Source organism: Centruroides sculpturatus, unplaced genomic scaffold, assembly GCF_000671375.1.
Source record: "Centruroides sculpturatus isolate CEXI.00-Female unplaced genomic scaffold, Cexi_2.0 scaffold1550, whole genome shotgun sequence".
Taxonomy (NCBI): Eukaryota; Metazoa; Arthropoda; class Arachnida; order Scorpiones; family Buthidae; genus Centruroides; species Centruroides sculpturatus.
Genome location: NW_019385857.1, coordinates 6,253 through 27,188, shown reverse-complemented (window position 1 = coordinate 27,188; position 20,936 = coordinate 6,253). Strand labels below are relative to the sequence as shown.

Here is a 20,936-nt window from a genome sequence, read left to right as displayed (position 1 = left end):
AAAAAAAAAATCACCAATGGCTAAGTGGTCTTCGTACCTTGAACACGGGGAGTTCGTTCACGGGTTCGCACCTTGCTCAGATGGGCTGACCATATGGAGTTTTCCGGGTTTTCTCCACGTCTGTAACGCCTAAATAGGGGCCAGTTTTCCTTAAAAACACCTCCCAAAAGGCATTCCCCCTAGGCAGATAGCCCAAGTGTTGCGTTGCCATAACTTAACAAACAAACAAACTCTTTCCGTAAGGAACAAGAAATTGATCTAAAGCCTCCAAAAAATAACGGGTAGCACTTCATCGGAAGATTCTTCGAGTCGAAGTCTCTTTCGGTAAAAAAAAAATCACCAATGGCTAAGTGGTCTTCGTACCTTGAACACGGGGAGTTCGTTCACGGGTTCGCACCTTGCTCAGATGGGCTGACCATATGGAGTTTTCCGGGTTTTCTCCACGTCTGTAACGCCTAAATAGGGGCCAGTTTTCCTTAAAAACACCTCCCAAAAGGCATTCCCCCTAGGCAGATAGCCCAAGTGTTGCGTTGCCATAACTTAACAAACAAACAAACTCTTTCCGTAAGGAACAAGAAATTGATCTAAAGTTGATTGTCTTATTCTTTTAATCAAAATTTTTCTAAAATGCGATAGCGCGTTGTCGTTTTCTATTGCCACTATGACTTTTTTCTTTCTTGTATGCCATATTGATTAAATATATAAATCACAAAACTGAAAAAAGAAGTATAGTACAAACACTGGGAAAAGCAATGCTTAACTCGCGCGTGCCTAACACCAACTAAAATTTGACACAAAATACCGTTACGTTCGTTATTCGAGACAAAATTTTTGCAAAATAAAAGTTTGTTAACCGATTTGGTCGTTAACCAGGACGTTCGTTAACCGGGGTTCCACTGTATATACCAATAATGGTCAATCTGACGCTACTGCTCAATGGTTATGTAAGTAAAAATAAACTTTGCTGTTAATGGCATTTAAATTCAAACTATTTTAACATTTAAGAAGCATCAAAACAACATTTTAAAAGAACATTAAAAAGTTATTATATAAGATAAAAAGCAAGAAAATAGAACTGCCAATAGACAACAGCTAAATACTGGTTAAAATGTACTAAATCAACTGACACAAAAGTCTAGATACCAGCAAAATTTCACTTGCATTTCACACAAATGTTTTTGTTCATGTTCCATTGGACATCTTCAGGCTGTAGACATTTATTTTATTTATTTAGCGTATGGCTACACATCTAATTGTTAACAAGAACAGAAAGCAGAAAAAGTAAGAACACAAATCATAAATGTAAATCTAAGTTAGAAATATAGTTTAAAGCACTTTCAGTCATAATCAAGAAGTCACTCAGTTGTCCTGAAAAAGATCTTACTGGACAATCTTCCAAGATATGATGTATAGTCTGTCTTTCAGCACCACAGTCACACTGTGGGGATGCAACTTTTCCCCACCTAAAAAGACTGTCCCTGCACAACCCATGTTTGGTCCGAATCCTATTTAACACACTCCAAAGATTTCTGGATAACTCAAATCCAGGTGGTCGCTTTGTGATACAAGGAAGTTGTCGACTGTCCACCGGAGAGACATCAGCCCAGAGCCTTTTCCAAGATTCAGTGAGGTTGAAATTATTGGAATGCAGGGATTTAGCTCTTATAAGAGGAGGGTGTCTTGATTTAAGTCGATTTATGTTGAGGTCATCAATATCCTGATGGATCGGAAGTTGTGGATTAGACAATATTTTCCTATATTCCCTGAGCAAAGTGCTGTCCCTTCGGAGTGCAGATGGAGGGATATGGCTCAAAATAGGTAACCAGTGAATAGGAGTTGATTTAAGAGTACCTGTTATGATACGTAGAGTAGCATTTAGTTGGGCATCCAGTTTTTTAATGTGAGTACTGTTCATCCATACCGGTGCACAGTATTCTGCTGCAGAGAAAACCAAGCCAAGAGCAGAGATCCGTAAGGTGGACGGCGAAGAACCCCATGTAGTTCCACATAGTCTTTGGAGGATGTTGTTTCTGGTATTAACCTTGGCAGCTAAATTCATCAGATGTGTTTTAAAAGATAAAGTTCTATCCAAAGTGACGCCAAGATATTTCGGGTTCATATTATGTTTCAATAAATTGTTGTCAAAGTAAACCTTTAATTCTTCATTTGCCAGCTTATTATTAAGATGAAAGCATGAAGCTTCAGTTTTTGTTTTACTCAATTGAAGTCTCCACTGGCGAAAATATTGTCCTAAGGTTGATAAGTCCTCTGTCAGGATCTTTTCAGTAATTGCAAGGTCTTTATGTCTCGTGGCAATCACCCAATCGTCTGCATATCCAAATTTCCTTGCCTTTGTTTGAGGCAAGTCAGCTATGTAAAGACTAAAAAGCAGTGGTGCCAGGACAGAGCCTTGAGGTAGGCCATTATTTAGTTTTCGTATGCTACTTCTCGAATTTCCCATGACAACTTGAAAGGGTCGGTTATTTAACATCTCATCAATTATTTTAACTATTTTTAAGCAGGGTATCACTCGAAGCAGCTTATAGATTAGGCCATGCCGCCAGACAGTATCATATGCTGCAGTGAGATCGATGTATACTGCAGATGTTTTTAATTGCCTTTGGTATCCAGCCTCCACAAAAGTAGTGAAGGCTAGTACCTGGTCTGAGCAGCTCCTATTCGGTCGAAAACCAGCCTGCTCTACCGGAATATTCTCAAAAATTGTATTGCTCAATCTGTTGTAAAGAAGTCTCTCTAATAGCTTATACATCACACTCAAGAGTGAGATAGGTCGATAGCTCTCTGGTCTATCGTTAGGTTTTCCAGGTTTCAGGATAGCTATGATTTTAGCTTGTTTCATAGCGAAAGGAATTTCACCTTTCTGTAAGATGTCAGTAAAGAAGCGAGCCAGCCATTGCTTAGTATACTTGCCGCTGTGTAACAGGAATTCAGGATGGACACCATCATTTCCAGGGGCTTTACCAGCTTTTATTTGTTTAAGGGCAGCATAGATTTCTTCAGTATCAAAAGGTAGAGAGTACGCTGTATCATTTAAACATTTAGCTTTAATGGACGTAAGTTCTTTTTTAATCTTAATTGTGAATTCACGATCTCTAGGAGCTCTAGATATGTTTAGTATATGTTCTGCAATACTATTTGGAGTAATCAAGATTTCTCTACCTGATTTGACAGTTGCTCCTCCCAATCTTCTAAGCAAGGACCATGCCTTCCTACTTGACTTTGTAAAATCCAAATTTTGTACAGTGTTTATCCATCTAAGGCGCCTGGCATCATCTAAGCTATGAAGTAGTTCATCCCCTAATTCAAGATCACCAGATTCCAGGAACTTCCTATATAGTGATTCACTTTTTTCACTCCATCCTGGGATATAAATCTTGCGATATCCTCTAGGTATACATTTCTTGGCTACGCTAAACAGTGCTCCAACAAACCTTTTATAATTGTTGGATGTAGGTGGGATCCATCCCAAACATTTGTCAAGATCTTCTGAGAACAAAGTCCAGTTAGCCTTGTTAAAATTCCATCTTGGGCGTGGTATACTATTTACTATAGGAATACTAAGTCCAATTCCAATAATTATTGGGCAGTGCTGGCTATGCGGGAACTGATTTAAAACTGTTCGTGTAGCTGATAACGGTTGTCTATTGTTATCTGAAGACACAAAGCACAAGTCAGGATTATATTCACAACCCCAAGCGCTGGACCTAAAGGTGCATCGATCTTTAGCATCAAACAGAAGATAAAGATTATTTTCCTCTGCCCATTTAAATACCATGTCACCATTTTTATCAGTGTCACGGTATTTCCAGCATTCATGGTGGCTGTTGAAGTCTCCCAAGTAGACAGCAGGATGGGGTAAATGTGGTAAGACGTGTTGTGGCCAAGTTATAGCTGGGGGTTTATAGATATTGCTGATTGTAATTTGTCCAACCTGTATAGTAACCACATGAATGTTATCGTCAGTGGCTGCCTTACAAAACAGAACATCCTCAATGTCATTACGGGCATATGTTGCAGTGCCGTATGTTTTGTGGTAGGTTGAACCAATTAGTTCAAAACCAGGAATCACACCTCTTTTCTGAAGTTGGTATTCATTCTCAGTATGAGTCTCTTGAATTACAACTATGTCAATTTCGTTATCCTTTAGGATTCTATGTAAGTATTGGCATTTTGCTCGACTAATGCCTTCAATATTAATTTGACATATCTTAAGTTGAGGACCAAGATCTTTGGTACTATGACCCTTAGAAGGGTCTTTGTAATGAGAAGACATAAGTAGTTTAAATAGTTAAAGAAAAAGATGTGTATTGTCCAGGAGATCCTATGGATTATTTGGACGCCAAAAGTACAGGCTGTAGACAAAATTGGAGCCACAGGTTATCTACCAATCAGTGAACAACAACAGATCTGTTAAGCTGTTATAAAGCATTTAGTTTCAACTCTATCTACATGAAAATGTCCAATGGAATGTGGACAAAAACATTTGCCTGAATTGTAAGCAAAATTTTACTGGTATCTAGGCTTGTGTGTCTGTTGATTTAGAACTGCCAAACATTATTTATTTAAAATTTGGATTGTTTTTATAATTTATTTAATAAAACTTAATCCAATTGATTATAAATCTTTCCTTCCACAAAAAAAATCTTAAATTAAAATTCATCCTAAAAATAATGTCAAGTTAGAATTAGAAAAAAAATAGTATTTACATTTAATAATAATATTTGATGATAAATATTCATTATTATTTCCACCTGTTTTGAAAAGTAGAATTGTTTCTCAAATTACTTAGTCATTTTATATCTATATATCATTTAACAAAAACATTCATTCATTAATTATTGATTACTCAGCACTTTAATGTTTCATTTTATTTAATACAACAAAGTACTTTTTAACTTTTATAACTTATAATTAAAAGATAAGTAATTAAATTAAGAATAAATTACTAGAATAAAAAATATAAAAGTACCATTAAAGCAAAGTGCTTTTAATCTTGATATATCAACTTTTGCAGCAGAAAGTATTGAACTAAATTCTTTTATCCTAAAAAAAAAATCCATTGAAAAAATTATTAACAATTAAAGAAATCAAATTAAAACTACATAAAAAAAAAGATAATTATTAATACATCTAATCCAATAATATATAACTAATTTATATATTGAATTAATTTTAACAATTACACGCATATAAAGCATTGTAATATTTTCAAATGATTTGTTCACGATTTTACAATACATAAATAAAAATAAAAATTATCATTAACATAAAGTTTTTTAAATACTAGTTCAAATTATTTACATATTTGATTATACAAGTAAATTATTCAAGTTCACAAATAATGATTAAATGCAATGTTTTAAATTTCTTGTAATTTAGATATGTTTACATTTTACTGATTACTGATAAAATTTACAAAATAAATATAAATTATATAAATCTATACTAACATTATAAAGAGGTAAAGTTTGTAAGTTTGGATGTAGCAGGTAATCTCCGAAACTACTCATCCAATTTCAAAAATTCTTTCACCAATATTTAGAGTGAAACTTCAGGATGGACATAGGCTTTATATTATTCCAGTAAACATTTATATAAATTAAAAGATATCATCTATGTTAAGGCTTTTACGTCCAACAGATGGCGCTATGAGTATGACGACCTAAGTTTGCTTTTCTGTGAGGCATTATGCTTTTCTGTGAGGATGAACTAAAGCAGATCATCTTCTATCTATTTATATAAATAAAAATGTAATGTTCGTTTGTTCCTACCAATTTTTTTGAAATTTTGACACAATGCTGCATTCGAATATGCACATGTTTTTATGTAATATACATGTCGAAATTCCCCCCACTGGGGGGAGATCGTTAGGATTCTCTGCCTAAAGAACTCCGCTTCTATTATACGTACTATTTTAGATGCGTTTTTTTGCATTTTTGATTGCGTTTTAATAGGGTACATCAACAGAATATACACTAAAAAGGGATTTTTTGAAAAATTCTCCCCCAATGGGGAAGTGTTATACATTTATAATAGATACATTTTGAGCCGCAACAACATGTGGCGTGGTCTGCTAGTAATCAATAAATACATAGGTAGGAAAATAAAAAATAAAAAAAAATTATTAAAACTTTAATTTCATATTTCTGTAAACTAAATATAGTAAAACATTTAGTTTACAGAATGTACTGCTAGTAAAAAGCAATACGGTACTTTATGAAGTATCCAGAAAGCATGGGACTGAAAGAGGTTTGGATTTCTGGATTTTCCAGTTTTCTAGACACAAGCTACATATATATATACTTAAAATATATAATGGAAAGTAAAGAATGAAACATAACACATCATATGTCAGTAGTCACAGCAGTACTGGTGCCAAGCAATATATATATGCCATGGAAAATAAAACAAAGCAGCCACATGGCAAACTACAAATGCACTATGGCCCACAAAGTCAAAATTAGCCAGTTTTTGGTAATTCCAGATTTATGGAAACCAGATATTTGATATTGTGCTATACACATATGTAATTATGATTTATTATATAAAATAAATTTAGAATCATTAAATTTTAAAAAATGTCTAAATTAAGAGCTAACATTAAATTTTGATGACAAATATCCTTAATAGTGGTTTTAGTAAGATTAACATATATAGACAATCAAGCTTAGAATAATTCAATTCTAATGATCAAATGATATGGAATAACTATCAGACTGGAATTTGGCTAACTAATTTCATAAATACTATGTAAATTAAACTAAAAATAGATAGTTAAGCCTTCTTACCTATCTACCTTTATGGTAAGATATCTGCTTACCATGAAAATCAAGACTGTACAGTTGGTAGACAAAAGTCCAACTCCAACTATTACTCATAACATTTTAGAAGGTATGATTCCTGCCTTCTGCCTCTAAATAATAATTTCAAATATACTTTGATTATATTAACCCAGAATGGCATTTTATCATTACCAATAATTCATCAAAGCCAATTTTTAAACTTTTTCTTAATTTCAGGCATTTCTATTGTAATGATGAGTAGTCTGAGTAAGCCCTCCATATTGAATATTTGCAAAGTCTACTCATGTTCTATATCAGGTTGCCAAGTAGTTTTCTCTCAGTACCATAACTGTTCTATCTTACACAAAAACACAAATGTTCATTAACTATTTTATTTTAAACTAGCTTACCCGTCACGCATTGCTGCGATCTCAGAAGAAACGAAATTCAAGCAAACTCGTTATGATAAAATTCAATTTACATTTTATTATTTTTATTGAAACTTATTATTATTATTCATTTTCATTGGGAAAACATTTCAAAGTGTCGTTTCAATTCTATTTATTTATTGGAGTGTTTGTGGATACATGATATTTTTTGTTTTTCCGTCTGGTGCGTACACGAATAAATCGGAAGGTTTTTCGACGCGTGAGCCGGCCACATACAGTTGTCCATGCGAGAAGCACGGATTCTCCAAATTTAGCCCACACACTCGCTGCGATTGTCAGAAGTGCGATATTCCCCATTTATATATATATTTTTTAATCCTTTATAATTTTAATTATTTAATTGCTCCTTCCTCTCTTCCTTGGCATGTTGTGAAATTTCTGATAGTTGGATAATAAACCGTTTTATTGTAATTTGTCTTTTTAAATTATTAGATGATATTAAAATTTGGAAAAGGGGATCCCTAGATCGGTAAAATAGGCGAATTTCCTTCTACAACTTCGGTTGTTGTTCGGTATACAGTTAAAGTTTTAACAAAGTTCGAGCGAATACGTAATTAGCAAAAAAAAGTTGAAATAAAGTGATTAAACAAACATTATTACGAATATCGTAAATAACAGTTCACAAATGCATATATAGAAATATCTTTTGAAGGGAGAAATGGTCTTCACAATTTGAAATCGATCGAACACACTGTGCTCGAATGCTCGTGTAAACGCGCGCCATCTATCATAGGATAAATGTACTATGCCAAAACCTTCGCGGGAGTGTATTAATTAAAAAACTTTCCGAAGTTTTATGGCAATCGTACTATGCCACAAACCTTCGCCGGAGTATATTAAACAACTTCCCAAAGTTTCACGGCAATCGGATAAACGGTGTGGTAATGCATGAAGGACAGACAGACAGACAGACACACACACATACATTCATTTTTATATATATAGATAAGACTCTACAGACCACAAAACATCTTTTTTCTGCTACAGGGTAGGGACACCATGCCTTGCTCCTCTTGTTTAAATTTGAGTGGGCTTACATCATCCTTTTTGCAAGCAGCCACTCACAGATCAATTAACCAAGTAAAAAGGTTCATCTTTGGTTCAAACACCCATCAAAACTAAATGCATTTATCTTTTTTCACAGAATTATTCATTATCACCACTATTAATCTTCACCAACACATTGATGCACAAAATGTTTTCCATCTGTGGTTATAATAAAGTATTCAAAAACACTAGCATTAATATTCCTGTTAGGAGCTTAGCTTATTATAAGGTACATAATAAAAACATGGAAGTTGGAATTAGTCCATTTTTATCAAATCCAGCTCTTCTAGCAATGAATTCTGACTCCAACTCTACAGTCCTGGAAAAAATTATGGATTTGACTTGCAATCTAGATTGATCTTTACTTAGAATAATCTAAGTTTTCTGTTCTCTTATTTAAGATATATGACCTTCACAGCAACTGACACTAACTCTTCTACAATTCTGACGGGTAGGTGACTTACACCAGGTATCATGATACTTGATGCAAGTCACCTACCTCCCTGTCAACCTGCCACTTCCAAAAATTAAGCCACACCAACTTCATCATTGGTCACTCCACAACAATGGAATTGGCTCCTAAATATCAATATAAAATGCATATTTTAATCATCTATGATAGAGACATCTTCCCATTCTAGACAAGACTGCCACTGCCTTTCTTTTAAATTTTACATTATATTATATACATTTTGAGAGAAAGTGAAAAACAAAATTGAAAAAAATAATTTACTCAAACATTAAGTTCAATTTTAAACTTTTCAGGCAATTTTAAAAATAGAAATATCACACAACACTTATACAATAGTAGTAGTTGTCTGCTTATGCACTATTATTATGTTGGGTTTAGTGGGTTATACTCGATTGACACCAGTGGCTGTGTACTATGCCAGACCAGTTAAGGCATAACAACATAGTAACCAACCAAAACAAAACTAAAATTAAATAAGTGTGTCAATGTCTGTGTCTGTATTCAGAAATTTCATAATAATACAACATGTATTCAATATAATGGCCTTCTGTAATGTGATGTATGTATTTCTATTCAATTATAATGTTGCCAGGCTTTTGTGTAGTGTGTGTGGTATCACACCTATAGAGGATAGAATGACAGGTACAGTAAGCACCCTATCCATCCTCCACAGATGCCTTATTTCCCAGGCGAGCTCTGTTACTTGCTAATTTTTTCAGTTAATGTGTTTTGTATATTGTGAATGTTTGGAATGGATATGTCTATAATGTATGTGATTTTATTGTGTTTGTCAATGAGTGTGATGTCTGGTCTGTTGTGGTAAATTGTTTTATCTGTAATTATGGCTCTGTCGTAGTACATTTTGTGCACGTTTTTTTCCAATACTGTCTGTGGAAGGTATTTGTAGTATGGTTTGTGGATGTCTAATAATTTGTTTTTGTTTGCAAGCTCTTAGGCTGTGTACACACTAGGCGTTTTTAAACACGCGTTAGCTCGATGTTCGACGAGCGTTTGTGAAGCGTACGCACTGGATCAGTTTGGAAATGGACATGAAAGTAATTAATTGTGTGTGCTCCTCCATCGTCACTATAAAAGACGATGGCAGACACAAAGAGAATTTTGGGTGCACCCAATATTACGAGATAGACTGATGCATGGAATGTTTGTGACGTTGTATACAAAACTAAGACAAAATGAACCCAAGTTTTTTAATTCTTTTAAAATATCTATAAAATCCTTTGACGATGGTTGGTCTCTTTTAGATTTCATCAATAAATAGATCAGTATCGAAATGATCGTTCTCCATTTCAGCACATATATCTCAAAGCGCTCGGCTGATGCTCGCAAAATGTGCGATCGAATGTACAGTAACATGGCAGCACATATATCTCAAAGCACCCGTTTTAACAAAAATCTATAAACGCGCGTTTAACGCGCGCTTGGCCAAAAGCGCGCGTTTGAGTGTGTACCTCTACATAGAACTCTTGGTTCTTTAAAACGCACGTTGAAAAATGCCTAGTGTGTACACAGCCTTAGTGTATTATATTTGCTACTTGATTATGCCTCTGTAAATAATCTGTCTGCGCCAGAGCAACCAGAAGTGATGTGTTGTATAGTTTCTGGCATGATGTGACACTTTCTGCATGTGTCATTTGTGAGTGTTGTATCTTTGAGTATGTTTTCTGTAGTTTTTAGTATTTATGACCTAATCCTGTGTGGCCTAATCTTGACCTAATCTTGTTTTCATTTGGAGTTGCTCAAGATCTGTGTGAGTCCAACGTATAATTCCAAAAGAATAAGTGAGTACTGGGACGACATATGTGTTTATTGCTTTAACTGTGTTCTGAGAATAGCGTTTATAACATTATTTCACTAGTCTGTTGTGGCATTCATGTGTCCTTCTGTCTCCCCAAAGAGGAATCCCTGAGCTAACCAACTGTTTGACGCAGTTTTGTGAACAAAATCCTGGGCCAGGTTATAGGATGTCTGCCATGGAGTGCCTTTTGCACCCATGATTGCTTAATGGTGTCTATGCTATTTATATGTTGTGTCATGTCCATACATTGTGAATGTAAATTTAATGGTGTATTATTTGAGCCTGCTAAAGTTACTGCTTTAATCAAACATCTTTAATATACCCAATACCATTAAAGCTGTCCATCAACCAAAGCTGAATATTATCGGGCTAGAAATGGCTATAATACTAATAATTTAATAGTGCCTAACTCTAATGCCAAATTGTCTATTAAATTATTAGTATTATAGTCATTTCTAGCCCGATAATATTTGGCTTTGGTTGATGGATAGCATTACTGCTTTATGTAACTGTGATGTTTCTTGTTTCTTGTAGAAAAACTCTCACAATGTCTGTATTTGTTTGTAGTGGAGGTTAACTATGTTGATCAAGCCATGTCCACCATCTTTACGTGGAAGGGTTAATCTTTCTATGGCAGATTTAGAATGATGTTGTTTATGCTTAGTAAGTGTTGTTCTTGTTTTCATTTGGAGTTGCTCAAGATCTGTGTGAGTCCAACGTATAATTCCAAAAGAATAAGTGAGTACTGGGACGACATATGTGTTTATTGCTTTAACTGTGTTCTGAGAATAGCGTTTATAACATTATTTCACTAGTCTGTTGTGGCATTCATGTGTCCTTCTGTCTCCCCAAAGAGGAATCCCTGAGCTAACCAACTGTTTGACGCAGTTTTGTGAACAAAATCCTGGGCCAGGTTATAGGATGTCTGCCATGGAGTGCCTTTTGCACCCATGATTGCTTAATGGTGTCTATGCTATTTATATGTTGTGTCATGTCCATACATTGTGAATGTAAATTTAATGGTGTATTATTTGAGCCTGCTAAAGTTACTGCTTTAATCAAACATCTTTAATATACCCAATACCATTAAAGCTGTCCATCAACCAAAGCTGAATATTATCGGGCTAGAAATGGCTATAATACTAATAATTTAATAGTGCCTAACTCTAATGCCAAATTGTCTATTAAATTATTAGTATTATAGTCATTTCTAGCCCGATAATATTTGGCTTTGGTTGATGGATAGCATTACTGCTTTATGTAACTGTGATGTTTCTTGTTTCTTGTAGAAAAACTCTCACAATGTCTGTATTTGTTTGTAGTGGAGGTTAACTATGTTGATCAAGCCATGTCCACCATCTTTACGTGGAAGGGTTAATCTTTCTATGGCAGATTTAGAATGATGTTGTTTATGCTTAGTAAGTGTTGTTCTTGTTTTCATTTGGAGTTGCTCAAGATCTGTGTGAGTCCAACGTATAATTCCAAAAGAATAAGTGAGTACTGGGACGACATATGTGTTTATTGCTTTAACTGTGTTCTGAGAATAGCATTTATAACATTATTTCACTAGTCTGTTGTGGCATTACGAACAGTGACCTTTAGCAAATAAAAGCGTTCACAAGCACCTTCGAATAGCATAAAGCTATCATCATCAGATTAAAAATTGAATACAATGTTTCCAAGTTTGGAACATTCAAACAGCTTATGGAACTAAATGAAGTACATGGATAGAATATCAATTTGAATTTGAAATAGAATAAAAATTCAAAAACTCTTGAGCAGCCATACGAGTATTGTAATATCCCAAAAATATGTAATGAACAATAATAATGTACTAGAGATGTTGGCTAGCTTGCTTAAATAATGTTGTCCATATTTGTGGGATCTCAAGAGTAGTAGTGTTGCACGGTGTTAAGGCCGAGATGTAAAGGTTCTCCCAAATAAATAATTCTTGCCGATTGTTACACCATTTGAGTAATTTTGTTTGGGCCCAGAGTGGCTGATAATCTTGTTCAAGCACTTTTTTTAGCTAATTTGGTTAATATTGTCCTGATGTTCTAGGATGTGAGAAATTAATTTTCTGGCCTTGGCCCCTATGTAGCTGGTCTCTTCTCCTGATAAATCATGTTTTAGTGGAATTTGATAGACCCCAGATTTTTCATTCAATTTAAAAATATCCCTATCGTTCCAACATTACAAAAACTATTATGTTTATGTGGGTTAATGGTAACATAAAATCATTCATTGTAAAAAGATGTACTATTTTTAGAGACATGGAGCTTAAAAATGGAATCGGGGAATGTGCTATTTTTAGCTCCTTTTTATTGTGAAGAAAACACTGGAAAAAGCTTATTTTTAACACGATTTTGGAGAAAACGGAAATGGATTTTCAAGGCAAAAACCCATAAACCTGACTGCCATTAAGACCTTTAGTCAACAAATGCACCCACCCCAAATACTATTTAGAATCTGTGATTGCTAAACAAATTACGGCTTTATTACCTCCTTCCACATTCGTAACCACATCCTCCACAGAAGTTAAAGCATTCATCTTTAATAAATTAAAAGACCTCCCCACTAATTCATACAACTTGTACAAAGTTGATGTTAATTCCTTGTATCCATCAGTATTGTATTTTGAGGCCGTCATGCTTGCAAATGCGCTACTATTCATCTCAGGCTACTCAACATCACACACAATACATTTACGTGATGCCCTCTTTCTCATAACTGAAAACAATTATTTTCAATTTAATGGCACAATATATAAACAAGCACAGAGAGTGCCAATGGGTTCCTCTCTATCACCTATGTTGGCAGAGCTCATTATGCGCAACATTGAACATCGTATTTTCAATGCCCCTTTGACTATCCAATACCCGATTATGTATTTACGGTATGTTGATGACATACTACTCGAATGGGAAGGCTCTATTGGACATCTAAAACAGATAAATAGGAAGGATAAATAGAGACCAACGCTTGAATAAATTTCAAGCGTTGGTATCTATTTATCCTTCTATCAACTTCATGATGGAGGAAGAACAAAATGCCAAAATCTCTATCTTGGATCTAGAAATCCATACATCTCCTGAGCTCCTATTCTCTGCACATCATAAAAACAATAATGCACCGCAAATTATCCCAGCAACAGCCTTCCAACCCATAAACTATGTGAACTGTGCCATAACTTCCCTCATTAGGAGAGCTTACCTCCTACCTTCCAACCAAGTGCTAGTAGAAGAATTGCAATTCATTAGTAGTGCTATGCAAAAAGCTGGTTATTCTCGATCTAAATTCCATTTTCTCCAAAACAGTGTTAAAACTAAGCTTTTCCACGTCTTTTCTTCACAACAAAACGGAGCTAAAAATAGCACATCCCCGATTCCATTTTTAGGCTCCATGTCTCTAAAAATAGTACTGTACATCTAAAAAGATGTACTATTTTTAGAGATAAAAAAACGTTATTAAACACACATTAACCACACAAACATAATAGTCTTTGTAATGTTGGAACGATAGGGATATTTTTAAATTGAATGAAAAATCTGGGGTCTATCAAATTCCACTAAAACATGATTTATCAGGAGAAGAGACCAGCTACATAGGGGCCAAGGCCAGAAAATTAATTTCTCACATCCTAGAACATCAGGACAATATTAACCAAATTAGCTAAAACAAGTGCTTGAGCAAGATTATCAGCCACTCTGGGCCCAAACAAAATTACTCAAATGGTGTAACAATCGGCAAGAATTATTTATTTGGGAGAACCTTTACATCTCGGCCTTAACACCGTGCAACACTACTACTCTTGAGATCCCACAAATATGGACAACATTATTTAAGCAAGCTAGCCAACATCTCTAGTACATTATTATTGTTCATTACATATTTTTGGGATATTACAATACTCGTATGGCTGCTCAAGAGTTTTTGAATTTTTATTCTATTTCAAATTCAAATTGATATTCTATCCATGTACTTCATTTAGTTCCATAAGCTGTTTGAATGTTCCAAACTTGGAAACATTGTATTCAATTTTTAATCTGATGATGATAGCTTTATGCTATTCGAAGGTGCTTGTGAACTCTTTTATTTGTTAAAGATCACCATTCGTAACGCCACAACATGCTAGTGAAATTACGTTATAAAGTTAAATGTTGGCGTGAAGTGTACTTTTCTTTTATTATGATAATAGTGTTTAACCTACTTTAGTATTCTTTAATTAAGCTTTGCTTTATTTGTGTGTGTTCTGTTAGTTTGGCATGTTGGAACCCTAAATACTTGTAGAACTCGCCCTCTTCCATGGATTCAATAGCTAGGTTGAGGCCAAAGTTTTAAACGCAAAAACGTGCACGTCAGACATTCAGTGCTGTTTTCCTGTAAGCCTAGAAGTTTGACAATGGTGTTTAGATAGTCAGTGGAATCATGCTCAACACTCCAATCATCATTGTCAAATTTGTAGGCTTACAGGAAAGCAACGCTGAACGTCCGACGTACATATTTTTGCGTTTAAAACTACGGCCTCAACCTTGCTAATAACATCTCCATTTCCAAGTGTAAAATCTTCTTTCTTCAGGATTCCTTCTTCTATGTGAAGTGTTTTGCATTTATCTAGGCCAGTGGTTACCAATTAGTGGTACACGTACCCCCAGGGATACGTGAATTTTCATGAAGGGGTACACCTGGCAATCTAAAATCAGTTGATTTAAAATTTAAATGCACGAGATGAAGAAATCAAAAAAATAACGGGTGGACCATAAAAAATTCGGCAATTTACAACACGATGTCGAATGCACAAATTCGTTTATTTATAACTAAAAATATTCTCGAAATTTCATCAAAAAAATGCATTTGTGACAATACCTAAATGAAATTCTTACGCAAGAAACAAAAATTGTACAATTAACACAATTTGTGTTAATTGTACAATTTTTGTTTCTTGCATAAGAATTTCATTTCTTGCGTAAGAATTCTACAATTAACACAAATTGTGTTAATTGTAGAATTATCATTATCATCATGTCAGCGAAGCGGCAATAAAATATTTACTACCATTTTGCACAACACACCTCTGCGAGAGCAGATTTTCGGCCATGACAAACATGAAAACTATACAACGTCACCGACTTCAACTCGAAGATGACTCGAGACTGAAGCTGACCAAAAAGCAACCAGATTTTACAAAGTTGTGCAAAGATAACTGTGCACATTTGTCACATTAAAATTAAATAACTTTACGTTATTTTCATTATTGTTAGAATTGTATTTTAAAGGTAATAAATGTAAAAAAAAAAACTTATTCTATTCCTCACTAGCTGTCTACCCACAGCTTTGCCTGCATTATATCGAATTTTTTTGTTGGAATAAGATATTTTCTCGCAGTAAAATGTAGCCTATGTCCATCTCCAACATGTACGCTATCTCTGTGCCAAATTTTATTAAAACCTGTTCAGCGGTTTAGACGTGAAAAGGTGACAGACAGAATTACCTTTGAATTTATAATATTAGTGTGGATTAATATGAATTTCTGCTATAAAAGGTACTCAAGTTTAAGCTCTTTCTTGAAGTGGTACGCAGGAAAAACTAATTAGAAACCACTGATTTAGGCCAAACTCCATTTGTATGTCATTGGTGTATGAATATGTGATTTGTAGGAGTTGATAAAGTTGTTTTTGTGTAGATGCATAAAGTTTTATGTTGTCCATGTACATGAGATGTGACAGCGTAAACTGTGTTGTTTTTTCATGTCTGATATTTTAGTCATATTGTGTGTTGTTTAATATGCTGGATAATGGGTTCAAGGCTAGGTAGAACCACAGAGGACTCAAGGAATCTCCTTGAAAAATTCCTTGCCTAATAAATATTTGGTTTGTTTGTATGAAGGTGTTATGAATCCTGAGATTATATTAATAAATTTTTGTTATTTAATTTGAGTTAAGCAACTTTAAACACAGATTCATGGATGTCATTTATATTACACAAATATCAATTAATGTGGTTTTTATTAATTCATTTGACTTAAATTGAATTGTGATGCATACCGAAAAATGGTAGTAGTATCTTATCCACATGTGCATTGAAATCTAATTTGAATAACATTATCAATGGCTCATCTTGTGATGTCTAATGATGCAAGGCAATCTTAGCACCACTAACTTCTGGATCAGTAGTCCCGTCATTTATTTTAATTAAACAGGTATATTAAATATTAAATAAAAATTGTTTTCTGTGAAACTCTGTATTGTCTGTTAAGTCAGTATAATAAGTCCTGATAATAGTGAATGCTTGTTTATAGACGAAAATTTATAATTTAACCCGTCATTTATTGGTTAGGCCAGGGGTCGGAATTAGCGGCTCGCGAGCCGCATGCGGCTCTTTGCATAGACGTTTGCGGCCCTTCGGAAATAAACTCCAATTTCATCTCACCTCATTTCACCGTGGCCTTATAACTTATGAGTTTATGAGATAGAGCTGCCGAACAAACTTCGACTTGTTCTCCGTCCGCACATGACCACACTTGCGTTGATCAATATGAGTTGCATAAGAGTGGTAGCATTTGAAGCATATCTATATATATATAACCAATTGAACGCGTGTCCGTTCATCCGTGTAACGTTATGCCGAAAACGGCCACTAGAGATGCCTCTGTCGTGTGTCGTATTTCGCACATTTAAATTAATATGCGGCTCTCTGGTACTTTTGTTATCCTGTTTTCATGACAATTTGGCTCTTCTCACTTGACAAACTGCCGACCCCTGGGTTAGGCCATCAACTTTCGTTAACACAGGAAGTATATGAAGTTGACCATCTGTGTCTCTCTAATCTGTTGCCTAATTCTTTTGAGTAGCTTGTTCGGCAACAGGGGCAAACTTGGCATTCGAAATTTTGTTTGTAAACCAAATTATTCGAAAAGCAAGGCATTCAAAATCCGAGGATTGACTGTACTACCACGTACTTTCTGATTTTTCTGCTGGCTGGTAGTTCATTTTATTAACTCTGGTTTTATAGCATGTAATTTATTGTTGAGCTGTTTGTCCCAGTCTTCTTGACATTTATTGTAAATGTTGATACAGTTATATTGTTCTTTATAGTTTGGTCTGAATGTCCTTGCTTGGTTCCTGTTTACAGATTATTAGTGCATTTAAAAAACATATGCCTAAGACACCCTCTCACTATTTTATCATCAAAGAACCTAAGAATTCTGGAAATAAACAATCAGATTACACTAATCACAGGTAGGAACGAAGGAAATTTTTTTCTTGAATCTGAAGAAAAATTAGACTGTAGTGGTAATTGCTCCTATAAAATGATGTTATTTTTACTAGCAGAAAATAAAATGTTTAAAAAACTTGTTTTTATTATTTAAAAAACATTCTATATATTTCATTTGTTAACAAAAAAAAAAAAAAAGTAAAAAGTGTTTACTAACCCCAAATAAGCTCTTTATGGCCCTGATTACGCCAAATAAAATATGGTACCTTTAGGAATACAACTGTATTATATCATTACTTCAATGTTTTATAAGATTTGCAAAAATAATTAATGATGTTCAAGATTCAAATATGAAATTGCATTGTTGATGAAATTTATTAGTTTCTTTGAATTCTATTAATAATGTATTTAAATAGTTTTTAACAGAAAAATTACCATACCTACAATTACTTCACCAAATGTATCCACTTATTAACTTTTATTATTTGCACTTAGTCATACACTAATAAAAACAGATTCAACATTACCAGTTTGGAATTCAGTTTCAGTTGTGTTCTTGGTTACAGAAGCATATGCCAGGAATTTCAACATTATTGGAATTAAATGTCTTGAAAAATCAGTTAAAAAGTTTACTCATAATTATAAATGATAAATAATAACCAATGTACTAGTAGTGGTAGATACATACAATATCTTGTCGTCAGATAAGCAAATATATATCAAAAAACAGTATCGTGAATCCCGATACTAGTTTTGATATATATTTGTTTATCTTCTTAAATATTTTATGCAACTTTAGATATATATTTTTTATAAAATACAGGAAAGAACATTTTATGCAGGAAATCTTACTCACATAAAATAACATATTATTATTATGCTTTAATTTACAAAATTTTTGACATTTTTCAAATATATGCATTTAAAAATTTAAATTCTAGCCAAAATTTATGTATTTCTAAGCATAATTTTATATAAAACAGGTTTATGAAGATTATATAACTGTTGTCCCCATTTATAAGTTTTTCTAATCTATAAAGAGCATGTTAATAACACTTCTAAGATATCATTGATCATTGATACAGTTACAATAGTTAATAAACTCTTTCTTAGCTATAATATACATTTCAGACAACTCTAATGTCTGTTTATTGCTTACATATCAAATATTTATGCTCGATACCACTCACCTTAGCTTATAACTTGCCATTTCTATACAGAAAATAAGAATCGGACAGCAACAGAAAACACAAACACGACTTTCCCCAAGGAGGAAAGTAACTGGTGGTACGAAGAAAACGAAATATTACAGATAATATATAAAATAAAATAAAATAAAAATTAAACTTTAAAAGAATTTATAAATAATTATTTACATTTATATTTTTAATATATAATTAATTAAATAAACATATATATAATAATTTAACCAAAGTATTTATATAATGAAAACAAAACGTTTAAATTTTATTTAAATAAAATAAATATTATTTTGAAATTTTTCACATTTAAAATTATAAAAGAAAAGGTGAGCGAATTGTATTAATTATTATTATTATATAACATTTCGTATATTCGGTTTCGGTTTTTGGATTTTAGTGAGAATTTTTCAGCTGTACCAAGATGGTGAGAATTTTATTATAGAAAGTTTTTTGTTATTAAATTTTATTTTAATGTTGTAACATCCGTTATGGTGAGAGATACGAGAAATTTTTGCTTATGTATGACTAAATTAATTGAAAATTACGTTATGGAGCGTATAATTAGAAGCGTGTACGAATTTTTTTCAGTTGTCATGTTGAAGAGGTTTGACTTTTTGTTCTATTTACCCTTTTGCTATTTTCCCTTTCGTATGCCAAATTGCAATCAAATAAAAGAGTGAAGTTTCTATTTGTAAAATGTGATAAAAATTCCATAAATTTTATTTAAAAAATCGATTAATTAATTCATTTTCTAAACAAACTGTCAAATTTCTCATAAATATACATCAATCCATTCAACTTTATGTACTGTTTACAATTTGAAACATAAAATAAAACACAGAAGAAACAAACAGTACTCATTACTTGATTAATTAGCTGATAATCTTTCAATTTCATACAGATTTATTAAGTATTTTCATCATTTTAAAGATTTTCCTTGATAAAATTCCAAAAAGGATGAAACATTTTAAGAGAACATTGTCCTATATTATAGCGTAGGAAAGTTTTTTGTACTAGATGAGTGATATTTAGTTCCTATAACTTGCATGCTGTTATTAATTTAAAAAAACTGTTTATTATTTTTAATACAAATTATTTAAATTAGTAAAAATATATTGCGAGTAAATGTGTTAAATGTGCTAAGTTATTTTTTATGAAGTGATTTTAGTTATAACATTTTTATGGTTTGGAAAAAATTATTTTTGTATTATGTAATACTTTCGTGCATTAATCACATCGCTATTAATATCTGTTTCAAAGGTAAATGGAATTTTTTTAGTATTTATAGTATTTTTAAACAAATATTTTCTAGTAAAAACATTTTTACTTTGTTAATTTTTATGTGTTTTGTATTTGTAATGTGATTAATTAATCAAAAAAATAATTTGGAGTTGGAAATTATTATTCTGTGTAAGTTTTTTCTAAATCTTATTTTTGAGAATTTATGACTAAACTAACAATTCTTAGGTTTTTTTTTTATAGTCAATCTCTTATAAGTTCTTATCATTAACAAATTATAGGGAAAAAATCTGCTTTAATTCTCATTGAGTCATTTTCTTGTTAATTGTATCATTATTGTCTGTAATTGGTAAATTTTCTGATATTTGTTTATTCTTGCATTTCTTTTAATTTTTACATAATAACTCAGATTTAGTTATTTTTATATAATATATAAATTCAATTTTATACAGTAGTTGATTTTCAAGTATTATCTCAGTTTTGTTTTTAGTATAATGTTAGTATAATTTAGTTTTGCTGTTAGTATAATGATTTACAATATTTTATTGTTGGAAATATATCTGTTATAACAAATTTATTTTAGCTTAATGAAAATACACCCTGTCAATGTGAATTTACTTTAAATTTTATTTTTGCTTAAAATAATGTTTATCATTTTAGCATATTTGTTATTGTATTATACAATACAAATTT

At 32.8% G+C, this 20,936-nt stretch overlaps 1 protein-coding gene across 1 annotated transcript in view; it reads right to left on the bottom strand.

The window, feature by feature from the left end:
* The window catches only part of LOC111642550 (TBC1 domain family member 13-like), a 39,284-nt gene extending 20,178 nt beyond the window's left edge, over positions 1-19,106 (bottom strand). The window contains exons 1-2 of the mRNA XM_023388905.1: positions 18,993-19,106; positions 4,991-5,064 (exon numbers count right to left, since the gene is read on the bottom strand). Coding sequence (XP_023244673.1) covers positions 4,991-5,064; positions 18,993-19,012 — 94 coding nt within the window. The 5' untranslated portion in view covers positions 19,013-19,106. The remainder of the gene's footprint in view (positions 1-4,990; positions 5,065-18,992) is intronic.
* Between the last annotated feature and the right edge of the window lie 1,830 nt (positions 19,107-20,936).